Raw genomic sequence first — 21180 nt, 5'->3', positions numbered from 1 at the left:
ATACTTAGGTAGGTTTATACATGATGACGCCATTAGGTGTCAGCAACGTTGTCTTACACTAAGGACATTAAGTCCAAGTTAAACTAATAAATCTTAAAGTTAGAAAAGACTATTTTTGTCATATTATCACACTTTCTACATAACATGTCACAGCTTTCAGGAAACAAATAGTAAGTTTCCTAAATTTTATGCTGTAATGACCTAATAGAAAACACTGAAATACATGGGCTGGGATTCAACTTGCAGATTAAGTTATCCAAATTTCTTTGCCTACATGAGAATTACATGTCCACACTTCCATGACAGATGATGAAGATCAGTCAATACCATCAAGAGAGCCTGGAGAGCTTTTCAACAAAGTATAAGCACCTCTTTTACACAGCTGTGTGATTCTGTTAAGTATATGGGAACTCAGAAATACTGTTCACATTCAATACTACCTTTAGGTGCCTTAATCCTGCTCCACTGCACCCCAGATCTAGATTTCATTTACACTCTACTTCCATTTATTTTTTCAAATTTCTTTTTAAACTCCGTCATTGGCCCTTGTTGTACTAATGTGTTCTCCAGTCTCAGAAAAGTCTTCCTACATTAACAGTTTATAATCAAGTCACTCTTAAAACTCCTGGATAAGATAAAGACTAAAGCTCTTTACAGTGCTCCTCCAGGGAGAGGGTGCTTCCAAACCGTACAAAGCTCTCTGAATATATTCCAATTTTTCAAAGCCTTTTTTATTGAAACTGTGTATTACACAGAAACAATAATTTCCTCACACTCCATACACTTCTACTCAGATATCTAATAATTATATTTTGAATTGAAAACTTGAAAGATTTTATTTATCCAGTACATGCCCCTTTAAAGTAATTCAAATTTATGAAATGCCAGTTCTTATTTTTGAGCTCTAATCTTGATTTCTCTAATGACCCAATTTGAGGGTCATTTGACCCCCTAAAGTTTTTGGGGCTGTGTGTTTGGCTTGGAGTGTTTTGGGTTTTTTATGTTAACTTCACTTTTTAATCCCCTTTTCATATTTGTCATGATAGCATCTCATTTTCAGGCAGATTTTTGTCAAACCTGTTGTTGAATCCACTTTACAGAAGTGAAGAGGTGAACATGACATCGAGCACAAAAAGTTGCTTTTCGTTCAGTGGAGTGACAGGGAAGATGAGATAAAATATAGGAAATCCAATGAAGTATCACTTTCGAATCTCCTGATTACGACTTTCTTATTATTTCCCAGTCAAGCTGACTACACGACTCTTAATTTAGTTATAAAATATTTACATTTTCAGGCCTTCAAAAAGGAGTCTGAAAAATCCCTATATATGTCTAAGGAAATATAATAAGTTTACTTATTATCAATGTTGCCGAGCGCCACACATCTCTTAAACCAACTTGTGAAATTCATTAGACATTACTTATAAACTCATTTCAGAAATATGCATGATTATTCTTTTCTTATGCTTCTCTATTGGTATTATGAAATGCTCCACCAAACAAAGAAAAAGCCACAAACAATTAACTACAGAGCTCAAAATTCTCTTCAATCTTCCCACTAAATTCATGGGAATAAAAGTGCCAATTTCTGCGTGAAAACAGCTATTCCAGTGCTAAAGAAATTGTACGTAGGGAAGACAAGCAGCCAGACACTGAGGTTCATACTCCAATAGACATAAAAGCTAGATTACCCGAAAAGATATTTCCAGATTTTCTCCTCCCCAGATGTCCATGCCACTATCATATTGTCCAAGTTCATTAAAGTATTCACGATCCATGGCAAACAGGCCTCCAGCCATAGTAGGTGACCTAAAAAGGAATATTGAAAGAAGTTCATTTTCTTTTTGAGAAAAAAAACAGTAATTTTAGCTGAATCAGCTTGTCTCAAAGCTTAAATTTAGACTTACGTAATATAATCTAAATCCTGCAGACACTAGGAATCATCAGATCACACTTCTCATCTCTGAACATTTTCAAAAACAGCTCTGTAAGTGGTGTTTGTGATCTTTCATTATTCTGATACATACAAACCATATTTCCTTGTACTTGAGGAAAAGGGATAGGATAGGGAAAGGGGAACAAAGTGGCTGTGTGTCTACTAAAAAAAAAAGTAAAAAGCTGTGCAAGTTGAGAGTCCATCAAGTTTTCTACACTGAAATGTAGGAGTTGCCTTTAATTAGATCTATCTTTACCAGAAGCTATTTCCCCTGCAGTTACAAACATGTACACTGGCACATAATAACGTGTTCCTCCTCCTCTTACAGGAGCAAATTATACAGACCAGGCTTGACTGAACTTCAGGAGTAGAATCCAGAGTATACTTCTCTTTCTCATATTAAATTAGAACAGGAAATAAGGTTCAAATTTAAATTATACAAGCCAGGAGGCTGCAACAAGAAACGCTACTGTATCTCATGGATAGAATTTAAATACCAGAAGCACTGTTGTTTCATCGTTGATGCAATGATCAGTTTATTTGTAAGTTATTCACAGTTTTTATATTTGCACAGATGTTCCCTTTGAGGTTTCCCAGTTTTTCACCTTGCCTGTGTGTTACTACAATGGTGCTCTGTTTTGTAAGAATCTGCATATGGTCCCCGTTGTACCATCTCTAGACTGAATCGCCACTGTATCACAAAGCTGTAATAGGTGGATGCCCAAGAAGAGCATAAAGGAGTCAAAACAAGACCTAAATATGATGATAGTTGGGACGTACAATGGGCTGAGAACAGGCTTTTTCTCATCCTTCTTCATAAAAACCTGTGATGAAACCAAGCCTAAGCCTGGATTTCCTTGCTTGCTCTCACACAATTTTCTACTGCAGTTTCGGTCACTTTAAAACCTGTGTTGAAAGGCTGCTCTCAATTTTTCCATCCTTGACACCAAACTATTTCATTATGAAGGTCTCTAAAACACAAAATGTAAGACTTTCCATTTGATGGAAAGCCTCTTTCCAAGGTTAAATAGCAACTCAGCTTCTTTTTCAAGGCAGGCAGAGATCTCTAAGTAGGAAAAGTCACTTTCATATTCAGAAAATGTAATCTTTTCAGATGATTAGACTTTTAACTATAAAATTCTCTGCCTTTTCCATGGGAGTTTTTCCTGAAAGTGAGTCAAAGGAATGTAACAACAGCCATGAACACAGCAAGAGCCAACCTGCAGGCATCGCCCAGATTAACTGTGGGAACAGTTCTTAACTGAATGAGCATTTTAAGACTTTCTATGCTGGTTCCCCGTTCAGATCTTACCAATCTGTCCTCTCCCTTCTAGCTTCGGAAGCTGCCACAGTGACACTTTCCAAACAAGCCAGTGAAACTGTTCAGTAACTTAAGAAGTTTCCTGGCTTCCTGGGCCAAATGTTGTGATGGGTAGACGTGGAAAGACTAACTGCAGAGCTGCTGGATCACAGCACAGAATCTTGTGCTAGAGTTGCTTGCGTCAGCCTGAAGTGTTCTTCATTCACAGTCCAAGAAAAGAGAACGAAAGAGATGAGGCTGCCCAATTTCTGATTCACTTTGCAAATCTTATAAAAGTACCATACATTCTGCAAAGAGTCAGTTTGTAAAAAAAGTTCTTCCACCTCACAAATCTGAATTCTGTACTGAGATGGATACCTGCAACTAGAAAAAGCACAATCAGCTTCTTGCGATTGCTCTGCCAGCACTGGCCCTTCTCATGAGGGGCTTCACACTGGGACAGCTTCTATTCTCATGTCTGAACCATATCTGTCTGCTACTAAAAAAAGAGTGTCCACTGACATGACTTTATAACAATTACGTGTCCAGTAGGAACCAGATACTGCCAGTTCTGTACAGGTGAGACAGCCATCAATGGTTAAAAAACTAAGAACAACTGTCAAGCAATTCAGACCACAAAAACAATACAGACAGGCTTCCAACAGACAGGTTTAGGCATTTGCACATTGTGCAAAGAGACAAATAATATTTTAAAGATGGTTTTCACATCCATGTGTGCTCATTTAGGAAGCTTTATGACAAAATAATTGCTTATTTGAGGAAAAATATAAATGAAATCAAAAGCAAAAGAATCATGTTGACATTGAAAACTACCACATGCTCTGATGTTCTCTCCCATCAGGTAAGAAACCACCTTCCTATTACCACAAAGGAGTTATTTTTCAATCTAGCAATTCTTTAGCATTTTGTCACAGAAATTATAGAGCTTATATTAGTGGGATATGCAGCCTATTACTAGCACAAAGGTGGTTATCAAAACCCTCATTAAGCCAAACATCACCAGACTGGAAAGAAACATCAATGCCCAGCTCAAAAGTTAAATTATTGGACAGATCTAATACAGAATAGAATGAGCTCCTTATGAGTTTTTTCTTTAGCAAAAGACAAAATCAAATGTCAAAATCAATACATCCAATTCATGATTAAATGTGAGAAATTAAAGTGAAACAGGTAATGGTAACCAAAACTATTTCTAAGTAAAATAAACAAGTCAGATATTTGACAGGCTAGGCTTCTTTTAAAACTGCACACCCAGATACACTCCATAACACTTTGAAGTGCTTCTGATCGTCCATATGTTACACAGAGCTCCACACCACATAGGAGGAACCTTACTTGATTGGAGCAGTGGCTCCCTCGGGTCCTTCCAGTTCTGACAAAGGAACAAGATCCCACTTAAAGTGCAGGCCCCAGTTAAACCCTCCGCGCACAACTGGTGAAGAGCTGTAGGTAAGTGTGTCAGCACTGATTATGTCAATTACAGGGCACACCACAGTCCTGCGATCTTCTCTGATGGGAGTCAGCAGAGGTTGTAACCACTTCTCGTTCACCTCACAGTGACTGTCCAGGAATACCAGCACTTTTCCTACAGAGGCCAAAGCACACAAAACACAAAGGTCCATGGTAATATGACACACAAACACATAATGCTATTATATCAGCAGCAGAGCATCAGCAATATTTTCACCACCCTCTGTAACAGAGGGGAAACACCATTTGCCTTCAGAAGTGCTGACAAACCAGAGACTCTACAGGGATTAGTTCAGTGACAAAGGCAAAAGGTAGATTCTGGCTATTCATATTTAGCTATGAATTGCTCAAGGTGGCCACTATTTGCATTTCTTTGACAGGGTTTTATAGTCATCAAATGTTCTACCCAGAGTCAGCAGAGCTACTGTACTCTCTGGAGGTGTTCAAGGCCAGGTTGGACGGAGCCTTGAGTAGCCTGATCTAGTTGAGAGGTGTCCCTGCCCATGACAGGGAGGTTGGATTAGATGATCTCTAAGGTCCCTTCCAGCCTATGCCATTCTATGATTCAAATGAAACATCACCAGACCAGCACCCTAAGAGTCAGGAGGGTCACCCATCCTAATGCAGAGCACCTCCCATGCCTGAGGTGGACTACAGAGATAGCCAAAGATGGCAGAATTGGGCTGGATGAATTATCCCCCTGACAAAGCTGGTTTTGTTCACTGACTGTAATCACCTCGGGCTCACTTCATGTTACACTTCAGCATCTATCCAGTTACTGTTTCAGCTAAGATCTGAGGATTTTAAACCAAACCATTCCGATAAATTAATCTGCATTCAGCCATGACAGGCCACAGCATTTTCATTCCTGACTATACAGTAACACAGAGCATCTCCCCATTTCATCAGCTCTACAGTGACCATGGATTCATACCAGTTTAAAAGGGGAGTGAATGTCCTAAACGGGCATAAACAAACCCTCCAGTATCAGACTAAGCAACACTTCCCGTCCCATCAGTTTACATGGGGATTATCTGCCATGGTCAGAGAGCACACTTTGATCCATGAGAGCCTTTCAGGCTCAGTTTGTCTAAAAGACCACCTGAATTTTTTACGACACAAGATAAAATTTAAATTAACACTAGAAGAACATGGAAGAGATGGGAAAGAGCTTTAAAGAAAACAACATACAAATATAACAAGTCACCCATTAACAACAGACAGCATTTGACTCCTGAGAAAAAAAAACAACAACATACTCCAGTAGTTCAGAAAAGCAATGAGATGACTTAAAATTGCACTAACTCAAATGAATCCTAGCACAGTTTGGAATGTACAAGCACAATTTTCTCTCTGGGTTATGCCATTACAATGCTAATGAGTAAACACCAATTAACAGACTTTATCTGCCACTCAAAATTATTTGAGAAAGTAGCACATAAATTCTTTGGCATCTGAGAAAGTAATGGGGAAGCATATTATGGTAAAAGGCTCACAGTGTACATAAAGCACCAAACATAGTTTATCCCAATTAACACTCACTGCAACAAGAGAAAAGCTTATATGAGAAACATTACAATTAGATCAGTGAATTAGAAACTAGAGTAGAGTTTACTTTAATAAGGAAGTAGATTGCCAATTTAGAGCAATAGTTTTCACAGGAAACATGTAGAAAATATTCTGCGAACACAATATCCAGTACAGAGGGAGATGTCCTGGCACAACATTCTTTCAAGGCAGAAATAGGGAAAATTCTACACTGCCTCACTAAATTTTGGCAAATACTGATTTTGTTTTACTATTTCACTATTTCACTGACCCAATCTAAATAATTAACTCATGTTATCAAAAGCAAACTTATGTAGTAAGAAACAAAAATACAAAACCTCAGAAATCAATGGTTCAGACAATGCTTAAGAAACTCAAATTGGGCTCTAAACTTCCAAGCCACTGTTTAGGTGACTTGAAAAAAGATCTCCTCCCTCTTACACAGCAAAAATTTTCTAAAGTTAATTACGAATTGTAAAAACAGTGAATTTATTAGATCTACTCTATATTTACCCATAAGCAAGTACCAAGCCCTCCTTGATTACTTCTCATTAAGTGAGTTAAAGAGAAACATCAGATGAGGAATAATTCAGTAAAGCTATGAGGAAACACTGGAGAAAGCTTTATAAAAATCATGGTCAACTGCATGATGTAAACATTTAAATACACGGGTAATGTTAGTTTAGGTCTCCGACTATCATTATACAGGTATCACTGAAGACACTTTGTGTAGCTGTTGCAACATCAGTTTGTGTAACAGCCAAAGATCAACGCAATTATCTCATCTCAAAGTCACTGATATTCTGAAACAATTGCTAAAATGTCTCTCACCTAAGATAACATTATCCCAAATCTTTCTTCCTCTGCGCTAAGTTGTGTAGCTTAGAATGTGGCATTACATGCCGAGCCCCTACAGTGGGCTACAGCAATCACAGGTCAAACATTCAACGGCTGAAAGAATCGCAGAATGTCAGGGATTGGAAAGGACCTCAAAGGATCTTCTAGTCCAATCTCCCTGCCGGAGCAGGACACCTATATCAGATCACACAAGAACGCGTCCAAGCGGGTTTTGAACATCTCCAGAGAAGGAGACTCCACAACCTCTCTGGGTAGCCTGTTCCAGTGTTCTGTTACCCTTACTGGGAAGAAGTTCTTCCTCGTGTTTAAGCAGAACCTCCTATGTTCCAGCTTATATCCATTTCCCCTTGTCCTATCATTGGATGCCAGTGAGAAGAGCCTGGCTCCATCCTCACAACAGTCACCCTTTACATATTTATAAACATTAATGAGGTCCCCCCTCAGTCTCCTCTTCTCCAAGCTAAAGAGACCCAGCTCCCTCAGCCTTTCCTCATAAGGGAGATGCAAAGAGCTGCGCTACAGAAAGAGAAGTCACCCAATAAACACATGGTCAAAGTACGCAAGCAAAAGAGCAACAAGAAAGGATACCTGTGGCATGAGAGGCTCCAATCATCCTTCCTCGAATCAAGCCTTCCCGCTTCTCATTTCTTACCAGTTTTGTCGTTTTCGGAAGCTGAGTTTTAACATATTCACCCAAGTCTTTCTTCAAGTCAGCTGAGAAAAGGAAACCACAAGTTCAACAACAGGATGGAAACCATGAAAGCTTTGTCTGAAGTCCCAAGATGTTCAACGCAAGGGCCAAAAACTTGATCAAAAAGATACCCCAACACAGCACAGCTTCAAACCAAGCGAATCAAAAGGACAGTCAGTCACCCCGTATCCTACACGTGCCCTCTAATTCCTGTGGCCTTTTTTTTTTGTTTATTTGCACATTTTGCTATTAACTACTTCCCTTTTTCCTGCTTCATTGTGGACACCCACACGGACAAAGCAGTTACATACCCTGCATTGAAAAGGATGATGGACCATACGACTGGGCCTTTCACAAGGTGCATTCCTGTTGATACATGCTTCCTTATATTTTCCCAACTAACTTTTTACAAGCTGCCATTGTCTCAGGTTTTATACTCAGCCTTGGTTTCCCAAATACAGACTGAATTGTTATCTTTTTGTTCTGTTTGCAAAGCCTTTAGTACAATATGACTCAAGTTAACTGGAACTACTAGACTCTATCCTAAAAGAAATTACTGCTGCTAAAAAAAAAATAATCAAAATATAAAGGAACTGTACAAAGAAATAGCATTTCTCTTTCCAAATTCTCCTCATGGTGACTGTCATTTTCAGCAGAAGCAATGAAAGCCCTTTTACACAGGCAAGTGACTTAAATCACTGTGTTCCATACGCTAAAACAGACAGTGACACCTTTAAAAAGAAGCATGAAGACACCTTTCATTATCTGCACCTGCTAGCTGGTAAAAGAGCAGATACAAGAATTACAACTTGGTCTCAGGTGGTTGCTTTTCTAAAATCCAAAAGGATCAAAGACACTGCTGGCAAGCATGAGCTTTTGAAGGAGAGCAAAGTTCACCGAATTCTATAGGCACTACTGTATCTTAACTAACATCAATGGTGATTTTTAGAGTAACAACACTTTTTCCACCCAAGGACAGTGGTTTCTAACATTAAAGCAGGATCACTGAAGAGAAGATGGACACATGAAGACTGAAGTCATGGAAAAACAAAGTTAATAAGCTTATGGAGAAATAAAGAGGAATATAAAATGAAGAAGAAAAACAAAAAGCCAGCTGAGACTTCATAGAGAACCTTGGTATAGAGAGGCAGACAGACTTTCAACAGAAGATACACTGGAATAAATATTATTATGCGTATGAATGTCAGTTCAAACATTAAAGTTTCTGTTAACAAGATGAAATGTCAAAGGACTATACGTGAACACAGAGCCGTAACCTTCAGGAAGTACAAGAACTTTCAAGCAGGAATACTGAAAAGGAGAGTCCCAGAAGCAACTCCAAATGTTAAAGTCTCAGCCTTTGAGCTACAAGGCAGCATCATGGATCAAGAATGAGAAGGTACCAGACAGCAAATACGGTGCTAGAGAATATTCTAGGACAAAGAAAAGTCTCTGGAGAGATCCAGACAGGATTCATCTGGGTCACAGGAATGCTCTCCTCTCATCTTCAATGTGACATCATATGCCAGAGACAATAGGAAAGACTTTTTTGGACAAAGTCTCCTAGAAAGTTGATGGAAAAGTCATCTCTAAGATGCAACCCAAATGAGATATCCAAATAAGCAGGACAGGAGGATTTGAAAATCTAAAATAAACTAGGGCTTGAATCATTCTTCACCTGATGTATCACAGCAAAGGAACGACAGTGTGCAACTGCGGACAACAAAGGGCTAGCACAAAGCAGAACAGGTCAGACATCAAACTCAGTACTTAGGGCAGATAAGGCTGCACGAACGAACATGCAATACAAGAGGAAATAATTTTGCATGTGAAAAACTTCTGAAAACAGCAGGAAAAAAAGAAAAAAGAGGTCAAGTCCATACTAGTAGCTAAACTAGGCCCACACCATGGCCTTGAACAGCAGAATGTTAGAGCCAGTAGTATCTAATGGCAAACATGCTCTCAGAATACAGTTTTAACATGGACAAACTGGCATTCTGCTTGAAAGTGTGCCCAGGCATTGCTTGGGACTGAACATATCATGGACCACTCTCAATACGCAGTTTAGTCTCAGATATCTTCGAGCTTTTCGTTGCTGATGGCTTTTTGTGTGTCAGCTTCATCTACACTGGGAAGACTGATTTCTTCTGACAGAACTCAGAAAATTGCTTCAATATAGCCTGTCTGAGAAATTTTGCTCCAGGGAGAGAATTGCTCCCTTTTAGCTGGTAGACAGTCTCCAAAAGTCACTTTAGCCATTATCTTGCTCCATATGTATGGAACAAAGGCTGCTCCAAACAAGAGACATCTAGAATGGGAGTCGGGGTGGTGTTATGTCCAAGAACGACTGAGCTGCAGGCACTCTGCCAAGCTCCTGATACCACCTTTCTGTTCTTCAGTCTCTTCTTCTGTAGAAAAATGCCTCCAATAATAGCATTCAACATACCCTGTGGGCATTTCCATAATAGGCAACGTCTAAATCAGGGAGAAGGAGGTTTTACTAGATAAGGAAATCCTGCCTTACAGCAAAGGGAAACAATGGGCTCAGCTGAGCCTTGGAAACACCTGCTTAGCTAGTGAGTCTGTTGATGATTGAGTGTAGGAAGCTTTTTGAGGCAAAACTAGATGCAAAGACCCAAGCTTTGCACAACAGCACTGACATGCAGCAGAGCTCCTATATTTAAAGCTGAAAAAATATACAAAATTTCATCTAAGATATCATTTCAGAAAGTATGTAATGTAGGGAAAATGATTTTTTTTTTTAAATAAAGAAATAAAAATCAAAGTGGCATAGAGATTAAGCAATTTGCCCAAGCTCATATGAGATCCATGTCACAGCCAAAGTCGTCTTTGTCCATTTCCTCAGTCACTAAACCAGCTTTGCTTTTCTGCAGCTGTAAAATTCCATCCATTAAAATTAAGCAGCAGCATCAGTAGTATCATCATCATCAGGAGCAGTAATTCTCTGTATAAACAATATCTCCTCCCGTCTTTGGCTTCAAAACAAGCTCATTTGAAGTCAGAAAGGCAAAAGTAGCTACTTGAATGTTTTGAATCTAATTTGGCCTTCAAATTAGCTACAGACCAGAAGAGTGATTGTATTACTGCCTAAATACAGGCATTAATCAACCAAATACATTACTGTGTTCAAAAAGCTGAGTTTTGCAGTAAGCTTAGTTCTGAATATGAAGGTTACGAAACTTTACATCAACAAATTGCACAAGAGACTTTGTAGCAAAGAACATGTATTGCTTCCAAAACACAAAACAAGCTTTTGGATATTACGTATTCTTATCAGCAAGGGACAGAGTCAGCTTTGTTCTCTCCTGTATCTTAACATTTGATCTGACCTCAAAGAAATAAACTAGCTGCATAACAAGAGAACTTCATTCTACATTACACATCTCTAATCAGGCTTCTGAAGCAAGGGAGACCTTAACCCAGAAACTAAACAAGACCAAATTATATGTACTAAAAAAATATAATCTAAAACTCATTGCAAAAATGCAAAAAGTTGTGGACTCGTACAGAGGCAAGCAGGGAACTTGCACAGTCCTGCTCGTAAGTACTGCTACACCAACACATTCCTCAACAGGCATTTTGCTTTTGAAGTGCCAAAACACTTGAATTGTGTGTCTGTCTTTGCCTTGTCCATCATTCAAGAGCAAAATGCCGAAGCATCAATCTTTCAACAACAGTAAAGCAATTCTGCAGTTCTGCAAAGCCTACCCCTCCAGGGCCCTCCCAGACAGGGAGCAGAGGCTGCTCCAAGCGCCTGGGACAGCTACTCCCAGGGTGGCCACAAGAGGCTGTGCAAGAGCCACGCAGAGCCCTCCCAACAACGGCTGAGCTGCGATCCCAGCACACCACCAGTCTGAAATGCTGAGAAAGTACAAACTGACGCACTGTTTCCATAGTGCCACATCAACTTATTTGCAAGACCGCAGCTGAAGCTATGTGCATTCAAGTCCTTTCAGATGCATTCCCAGCCAGTATTGGCCCACAAAGTTTACAGAAAGATCAGTGTAATCTGCTCTGAGTACCAGAGCAGACAAAGCAAAGTACTGTTAAAAACAGCTAAACTATGAACAACTGCTTCATCAGCCCCTCCGCAAACGTACACTCCTCATTATTAGCTTCAAAACCTGTTTTTGAATGTTCAAGTCCATGTGATACAAAGCTCACCAGTAAAATGGCACTGGTGTCAAAGTGGATGTAATCTCAGGCTTCTCAGAACATCATGCATCTGCACTGGCCGGCACTTTTTGAAGATGAACTCCAGTACAAATTGGTTTTGCATCATGGCTTCCACGTTTTTATTTTGACCAGTCAATAAAGCACAGGAAGATACAGGAAGGTCAAGAAGTCACTGACCAAAATACAGTGAAATGTTCTCTCACCCAATTCACTGTTGTCATCCACCAAAATGATTTCATGAAGAAGGTGTGCCGGAGTGCGATCCAGGACACTATGTACGGTGCGAAGCAGGGCAGAAAGTGCTTCATTGTAGAAACAGATGACAACACTGGCAGAGGGCAGATCAGAAGGGTAGGACTTCTCTCTGCACCTACAAGCAGAAAAACGGTAGTTATCACTTCATTTTCAGTGGGGTTTCTATAGGGCTAGGTCATTAGTGAAACTTCATGAATAACAAGAAAACATTAAACATGTCGGAAGAACCCCTAACTTGAACACAAAGAGCTCAGCTGTATAAGATCTATAGTAGGGCTCAGGATATTAAGTTACTCTCCACATAATACTGACTTATAATTGACATTGCTACCTGTTAAAAAACAGAATATGATGGATTGGAGTGGCAGTGAGAATCACAGATCCTCAAGACATAAACAAGAGAAAACACAAGGGCTTGTTTCAGCTGTCAAAACACTGTCTAGTACCCCTGGTTAGCTCAGACATGTACAGGAATGGCAAATATGACATTAGGCCTAGAAAAAACCCACAACATTACTGGCCAGCTGCTGGAGACTAGGTTGGACATCCCAGAATACCCCCAATGGTGCTAAATACCAATTTAGCCAGTCAAGGTTAGGATTCAGTCTGCAAATTAAGACATTTAAGCCTAGTCAGTGCTGTCAGTGGAGTTTAGATAGTGTTCAGCCCATCTTAAGGCTGACAAGTGCCTTTTGTCAGCTGAAGTCCTCTGCATTGCTCCATTAACTGCATTGACTGGATCTCTGCTAATTATAATAAAAGCAGAGACAACTGACTAACACGCAGCTACCTAAGTATCTTAATCTTCAAGCTGAGTTCTACTCAAAGCAGAAGATCGTTCTTTCTCCTTATTTTCAAATGTTGTCCATACTTCTAATAGAGCACAGTATCATAGGTTAATGCCATTTGAAGATGCCAGGCATGAGGGAATCCAATAAAAATAAGAAACTATAAATGAAAACCCAAGAAAAATCTTGATTGACTTGGAATGAAAAAAAAAAGTCTTCATTGACTTGGAGTGAACTTCGGTCTTAGAAGAGACATTTCAGCAAGTACAATTCACTACATTTACCCACACCAAAGAAACCACTAGAAAAACAGATGCAAGTTTATTTATTTTTCAGTTCAATGCTGGGGTTTTTTTTTGTTGTTACAGTGGTGGTTTCCCCTCCCCCCCATACACACTGGACAGATTATTAAAAAAAAATATATCTGCTTTTTAATGGAAAGTATTCAGAGCAATGCAACCCAGAGACCAAGCAAGGATTTTAACTGAGAGCACCTTTGCCATCAGTCATTTTTGTATCTTATCCTCTGCAGGCTTACAACAAATGCTACATAGTACATAAGGTGAAAGCCTCTCATCAACCTGGACATTGGAACACAATGTCCATCTTTCAAAGGTACCAAACAGCATTACAGCATCTCTTCTGGTACAGTACTGAGTATATCAAAATAAAGCTGCCAAAAAAAAAAAAGTACTGTAGCATGCCTTAATAATTGAGTATACAGCTAGCAAGATGAAAGAGACACAGGATGTGTCTTAATATTGCTGGAAAGAAAGTTTGATTCCTAGCTCTTTTCCACGTTGATTTTGATTTAAAGTATTCTTTTCAAAATCTTGTTTCTACCAAAACAGCTGTCTACCAATCCTACTACCCCAAAAAATTAAATTAATATGATAAAAGTTTGAATAACTGTATATCCAGTTTGGCTCTTCATTAAGCATTCTTAAAGTGAATTAAGGATCAGGAAAAAAAAAATTCTTTCAGAGAGTAGCAGTCTTTCTTTTTTCATGGAGCCTGGATTCTGTGGGGCTTTATCTATCACATACCTTATCCAGCTGGAAAAAAATTTAGATCTCTAGAAAGAATATTCAGTCAAAAAAAGAAGAGGCCAAGGAATAAAAATCCGAACCTCAAGCACTCCTGTTTAAATAGCTGAAAATCTGCTTTCAGCCACACAGGAGGCTGAAAGAGTATCTAACAGAAAAGTAATACTAAAAACATTAAACATTACATCAAGTATAATGTGAGTAACAAGTCCGTGAGCACACGAAATCATACCATGTTCTCTCCATAAGTTAGTACATACTTTGTATCTCTTGTATCAGGCACCTCCCTGTGGTATCCCAGTCGATTACTGATAAGCATATTGAAAGCATGCTTCTGATAGCCCAAGTCTCTCACTTCTTGATCTTCTTCATTAAAAATCATACCTGCAAAAAAAAAAGCAAAATGACAAGATCAGATAACAGGCTCAAAAACATCCTTTGGCAACAATCAAGGATTCAAACATATGTTTTAACTTCCCCTAAACCCCATTACGTTCTTCAAAAATCCCTCTGGCTTTGCAAAGTGTATTTTTGTGCAACTATTTTTGTTACTCCTCATAAATAGGTAGTACTTATGAGTAACCCTTGAAGCTATAATAAAATGAAATCATTCTCCAAAGACTGATGACTCCATTGTGTTTATTGCCTTACCAGACACACTCCCTTCACTTAAATGTCCTCTAACTCTTAGCACCAACTAAAAAACAACATCAAACAAGCAAAAGAGGATAGACTTTGGCACACAATGCATCACCACCTATCCACACAGATGAGGAGTCTGTAATGGGATTTTTGAGAGAGAAAATACATTTACAATGGTAGAAAAACCCTCACAATAGCAGCTCCAATTTCATGCAGCTTTCTCAAGTCTGCAGTAACATACAGATTGCTATGAAAAAACTGTCAACTTCTTGTTTACATCACCTGAGACTTTGACAGCAAGTAAAAAAGCAACAGAGCTAGCTGTTTCTCTATTGATTATTTTAACAGAAGCATCAACTGCTGCTGAGCATAGCACAGGCAGCAATTGATGGTATAAATAAGTACACTGCTAGAGGCCAAGGCTGAAATCCTCAATGCCATCCTGCCTGCCTTGAATCAGTGCCATGGGCTTCTCTCTCACTGAGCCATATACTTACCAGTGTGAACAGAAACAACATATTCTGGTGTTTCACTAAACTCTTCTACAGAAAAAAAGGTGGGAGAGGAGGGAAGTGGCAGTCACCACCTGTGTCTGCTAGCCACTTCTGCAACAGTTCAGGCAGCAGAGCAATGACTTTTTATTGTCTCTGTTCAGCATGGCATATGTCCTCTTCAGCCATTATCAAGGCAATTTCACTGAAATTTCAGTACAAGAAGTAAGCAAGGATCATGTAATTTATCTCCTTCCACTCTGCCCATCATCTCTGATTCAAAATTTTCAGAAAATAATTAACAAGGAGCTTCCTCATTCCCATACTACAATATATCCAGGATAGTATGTTTCAGAATCATAGACTAACATAGGTTGGAAGGGACATCTGGTCTAACCCCTGCTCAAAGCAGGTCCAATTAGATCAGGTTGCTCAGAACTGGTTCAGCTAAGTTTTGAAAGCATTCGGTATCTCCAAGGATGGAGATTCTACAGTGTTTTCATATCCAAGTTCAAGCATTTGACCACCATTGCACTGAAAATGTTTTTTCCTCTTATCTAATGGAAATCTCCTCCTTGCTTTAATTTCTTAACATAATCCCATGCACTTCTCTAAAGAGTCTGGCTTCATCTTCCCTACAGCCTTCCATTACGTTCTTGTTGACAGCAATGAAATCTCACCCCTTAGCCTTCTCTCTAAGGCAGAATAAACCAAAACCTCTCAGCCTCTCTTCATGCCTCATGTTCACCAGTTTTCAACAGCTACGTAAAAGCCAGCTGAGCTCAAGCCCAGAGAAAATGAGATGGCTTAATGACCTTTTCTTCCATTGCGTTTTTTAAAAAGTTTTGAAGCTTCTTCCTTTTCATACAAGTAGTCCTGGTTGGCCTTCAGAGCACAGCTCTGTCAGAATGAGTTGTGTTTCAGCAGCAAAATCTACCTATAGGTTTAAGATGACCTTCTAACAGGAATTCTGTGCATCCACATTCCCACCGTATACGTTTCCCACCCTGTCGCTTTTAATCTTGAGAACAGCAACGGCAATGCAGCTGCACTATCAAACACCTCAAGAGTAGATGTCTTGATATTTGTGCAGGAGCAAGTGGGAAGTGCTGGGTGATGGCATCTGGAAAAGCCATGGGATACACCCACATGGTACGTCTTGTGGTGCCTGACACTATCATGCTCATTGATGAGTGCTCCCACTGTGGACAAGCTGCATCACGGGGATAGGAATGAGGTCTGTTCCCAGTGGCAGTGCCACTCTTCCGGCACTCCTCAGTGGTCTAAAGCGGTCGGTCAGTCCTCCTTTGAACCACATGCGTTTCCAAAGGAAGATTTCCAGCTTGTTGGTTCAGACACCCAGCTCAATCATTCTTTACCAGTGTCACAGTAACACCGAGCCACTGGGTCGAATTAACACATTTTCTTTATACAAAGCACAGGCTTAAAATGGTTCCTTCTACAATCCTTCCATAACCAACCACTAACTACTTTTTTCTGATGTTCTGAACAAAGAAGGAATGCTAATATTTTTAAAACATTCTCATGAAGAAAAACATCCAAAATGCACGCAAAAAGTCTGAAAGATTTCAGTCCAAACAGCAGACAAAAGCCCTTGGAAAATAAGGGCTTTGCAGTGTTATGTGGCTCTCCTAGATTAAAAAAAAAAAAAAAAAAAGAAAAGAAAAGAAAGGAAGATTGTCTTACCAGACGACAGTTTGGTTTTGGCTATCATATGTCAAATTTCTTCTCTTTGTGTTTTTTTGCTTTGTGTTTATCACTATCCTACCCCAGATAGACAGGAAGCCCTTTCCTGCAGCACCTGATCTAATCCTAACAGAGAGCCAGCTGTCTCCTGATGATTCATGTAGAATTTATCCTGGCACTATCATTCCGTTTGGCTTTCACCAACCAAACCAGTCACTTGGTTTGAAGATCAAGGGACTTCTCAGTTAAAAAGGTCCAATTTCTTTCCTGGCTGGTACTGAATAGTTGGAAAGAAATCACCACCTCTGGACTGGCCTTCACCTCACTCAGCTCTCCTGCTTTTTGCAGTGAACTGGTAAACATTTGTAAGGCCACAACGTGAACTGGCTTTTTTCCTACATATTCACACAACTCTAATGACCAACTCGGAAACTGAAGTTTGGTAAAGTTCTATAAACTCTTGAAGCTGCATTCATCCAAAGTAATGACAGAGGACTTGAATCAGATTAACTCCTGGCTACGAAGGGCACTGTGCCATAACACTCAAAGAAGCAGGCACTGGTACCACAACACTCAACATCTGCCTCGAGACTTAAAGCAAGTTTGCAGGCCAGGATGCAACATGCCTCACATCTGAACACAACAGTGAACACGAAGCTGCAAGCAGTTAAATATACAAGCAGCTAAATATACAAAGTATTCTAGTTTGGAAGGCAAGCCTGGAAGACAAACCCAAATCATCTCATTGATGAAATATGTTCCAACAAAACACACAGACCTTTGTTGGTGCAAAGTAAGCAGGATTTGGCCCTAACCACTGTCATCTCAATAAATCTTTCATTGTAATTTGTCCCATATGCATTTTTTGTAGATGATTTCATACTCCAAGGATATTCTCCAAATCAACGGGTCCTCTTCATTGTGTATTGTTATCAAGCTATTTTTAATTTCTGCATATGAGTGAAGTTTCTCTGTGGCTAACAAAAGCTCATGTATTTGAGCCCAGTCAACACAGGAGTAAGATATGAAACAAGCGTACACTGAACGTTCCAAAAGCAAGACCTACATGAAGGGTAGACACCTTGCTGTAATCCAGTCCTGCTCATTAGCACTTCAACCGCACAGCCGTAAGTGTTAGGAACAGTATATTTTGGATTAAACACAATAGAATAAATCTCAAGTAATTCCCAGTGAAGAGAGTCACAAGTACCATCTGCATTTTAACAAACAAAACTACTTCATTACACAATTTTCCCTGCAATCCTTCAGAAAAAAAAAAAAACAACCAGACAACCTTAGTATCTCATTTCCTCTACTGTTTTAATAATTTTGTCACCAGCACCAGAAACCACTTACCCATTTCGGGAGAGAATTCTGCCTCTCCCTTAACTGGGTCCTGGACATGATTTCCAAGACCATTTCCTATCTTATTCTCTTTCTGTTGCAATTCAGGTTCATGAACAGGCCCGCGCGTAAAACGGGGGTAGAATTTTTTTGGAAACGGCCTCTGAGGTTCCAGCCCCTTGACGGGCACATTCTTGAAGGACTGGTTCTCTTCACTGAAGTTGAAATAAACAAAGAGCAGAAGCGTCCAGGTCACAGATGTGAAAAGGCACCCATAGCAGAAATAGCGAAGTGTGACACTTCCCATTGTAGACTTAGCATCGTTGAGGACCCATTCTCAATTACCTGAAAGTGAAAACACACATTTTGAGAGTGCTGCCTGTTACCTCACCAGGTCTGCGCATTAGGAAATGCACTCTATAGGTTGCTTTTCCATAAAATGATTTTTTGGAACTTAAGCTTTAAGCACAGACCTTAAGAATGAAATCCCTTTTCACTTTCCCATTCAAAAACCAAACACAACCAGTTTGCACATTCTGTGTAGATACTATTGCTTTAAAACGTGAAGCAAACAATCACAAAAAGCCCAGTGACACATCACAATTAAAGGCAAAAATGATTAATTTTCCCTCATAGTAGTTACATAATTATCTCTTTTCCATAGCAGTACATTCCTTGCATGCCTGCATTCATTTAAACATAACATTATTTAACTAAATATACTACACACAGGGAACTGATTCTTCATGGAATCACAGAGGGGCTGAGGTTGGAAGGGACCTCTGGAGGTCACCTTGTCCAACCCCCTTGCTCAAGCAGGCCCACCATGAGCCAGCTGCCCAAGAGTACGTACATACATGTTCATTTTTGTAATTAAGCTCCTATCCTAAAGCATGGAATGAGAGAACGGAGACTCAAAAAGCTACATAGTTCAGTCCTCCTTGCCTCAAATTTAAGAGCAGCTATCACGAGCATCCCAGAAATTCCAGGAATCACAGGGTGCAATTTAACAACACATACGACCAAGAGAGTCACATTTACAGATACTCGTCTCTGCAGAAAAAAAAGGAAACAGATATGGGATAGGGAAAAGGCAAAAAGCTCCAAGGTAATTTACTGGGTTCCTGCAGGCCTCTGCAAACTCCAGAGAGTTTCTATACTCCCTGGAGGAGATGTCCACCTAGAGCTGGAAGGAAGCAACCTAGCCAGGAGTTTTACTTTAGGCACCCATTCACTAACACAATTTCCCTAAACTATACTGAAAATTACCATCATAAGCAAATCCCAGAAGTGAAGCATATGAAGCTGGTGATAACATTTTCTTTACGCCCCAGGAAAATCAGGTAAACTTTCTGGAGTTTCTCAAATTTAAGCAAGGCTCCAAGAAATCCCCTCAAAACTATACAGCTTAGTTCCCAAAAATGAGAAAAACACTAACTCAAAGAATTAGATTTCTCTCATCATTATGTAACCACAACAAATTCTTTGCACAGTAACAGAAAGTCAGGAAACTATTTAATCACCTTTTAATTAGCAAGACATTTTTTCAAGAAAATAAAGTATTGGGGGAGGAGTCAAGGGTTTAATGCTGATGCATTTTTCAGACTTCTCAAGAAGTCGGAAACTACGAGAAGTCTTCAGGTCAGCCTGGCACAGAACAAACCACAACAACATTTATGAATACAAACAGATTATTCCCTTCTCAAGATGGAAAACTACTAAACAGAGGTAGAGAGCGTTCATGATCCCAAAGAAACCTATAAAGATCCCACTTATTTTGGCAATGTAATTCTCAGTCCTAGGTGACTTGCATCCAAAAAGAATACATGTCAAAATTCAAGCTCACATTTCCCAGACTGCGGCAAGTCATTGTCTCCTTTCCAAAAATAAAATATCCACTAAGTAAAATAAACCAAAAAAACCCAAACCTCTTCAAAAATAATCTACCAATTATTCTTACCGTGTCGAACTACCTCACTTCTGCAAGGCAACAATCTACGCAGCAGTTAAGCCCACGGAGCTTAAAAAGGTCTTAAACGGGGTTTAAATCTGAAAATGCCCCTGTGCCCTGAGGATGCCGATGAACTGCACGCTGTGAAACAGGCTGTTTAACACTGCCACACACACGTCTTGCAGCTGAACCGTAGGGCCACGAAATTAGCCAGGCAGCAAATGCTCTAGGGGCAGAAATGATTAAAAACCCCTCATTCTGGCAAGCAGAATGGGTTTATCAGTTGGAGAGGTACCGACCACCCATCCCCAGTGCCTTATTCTCTGTCAATGACCACAGCGAGGCAAACCCAGGCTCAGAAAAAGCATGCAAGGCTGCAAAGGAGCAAGATTAGATAAACAGTTATATCCTCTAATTATAATAATTCTTCTTGTCAGACAGTCTGCAGACAATTAATACTTATCTCTAAAAGAAGATCTGGGTGCTTGCCAGGTGGTTTTTTTTTTTTGCACGGCCACAAGGAGGTCATCTGATGGAAGACTTGTCCAAGCCTAATACACTGCTCCTCAAAACCTGCTAGAACTGTTTTCCACTCACTATGGTAACACAGAGGCACAATCCTAACATCACGGCATATGCACTTACATTGTGGAACAAAATTGTTCTAATACGATAAAAATTCCTTTAACAGAGAAGGAACTTCTTCATTTCAAACTGTTCAAGGATACATCCACACTGCAGCTTGCACAGGAAAACCAAAGGTAACCCTTACTATCACAGCTAATGGTACGAAGACAGGCACGCAGAGCGGAATTCATCATGGACTAAGTATTTCCTCGGCTTCTTGCACCTCTTTGACACCTCACAGCTTCACCTTGCTGCTGTGGCCCTTCCAGCCACACTACAGTGAAAGTTTGCTGTGACCAACATCAGGC

General features: G+C 39.8%; 1 protein-coding gene across 1 annotated transcript in view; it reads right to left on the bottom strand.

Moving 5' to 3' along the window:
* The window catches only part of GALNT11 (polypeptide N-acetylgalactosaminyltransferase 11), a 38203-nt gene extending 19587 nt beyond the window's left edge, over positions 1 to 18616 (bottom strand). The window contains exons 1-6 of the mRNA XM_009991459.2: positions 18307 to 18616; positions 14371 to 14494; positions 12225 to 12391; positions 7722 to 7847; positions 4593 to 4842; positions 1692 to 1809 (exon numbers count right to left, since the gene is read on the bottom strand). Coding sequence (XP_009989761.2) covers positions 1692 to 1809; positions 4593 to 4842; positions 7722 to 7847; positions 12225 to 12391; positions 14371 to 14494; positions 18307 to 18601 — 1080 coding nt within the window. The 5' untranslated portion in view covers positions 18602 to 18616. The remainder of the gene's footprint in view (positions 1 to 1691; positions 1810 to 4592; positions 4843 to 7721; positions 7848 to 12224; positions 12392 to 14370; positions 14495 to 18306) is intronic.
* Between the last annotated feature and the right edge of the window lie 2564 nt (positions 18617 to 21180).

The sequence above is a fragment of the Tauraco erythrolophus genome, chromosome 7 (assembly GCF_009769465.1).
Source record: "Tauraco erythrolophus isolate bTauEry1 chromosome 7, bTauEry1.pri, whole genome shotgun sequence".
Taxonomy (NCBI): domain Eukaryota; kingdom Metazoa; phylum Chordata; class Aves; order Musophagiformes; family Musophagidae; genus Tauraco; species Tauraco erythrolophus.
Note: the sequence above shows the minus strand (reverse complement) of the source record. Positions and strands in the feature narration are given on the sequence as shown.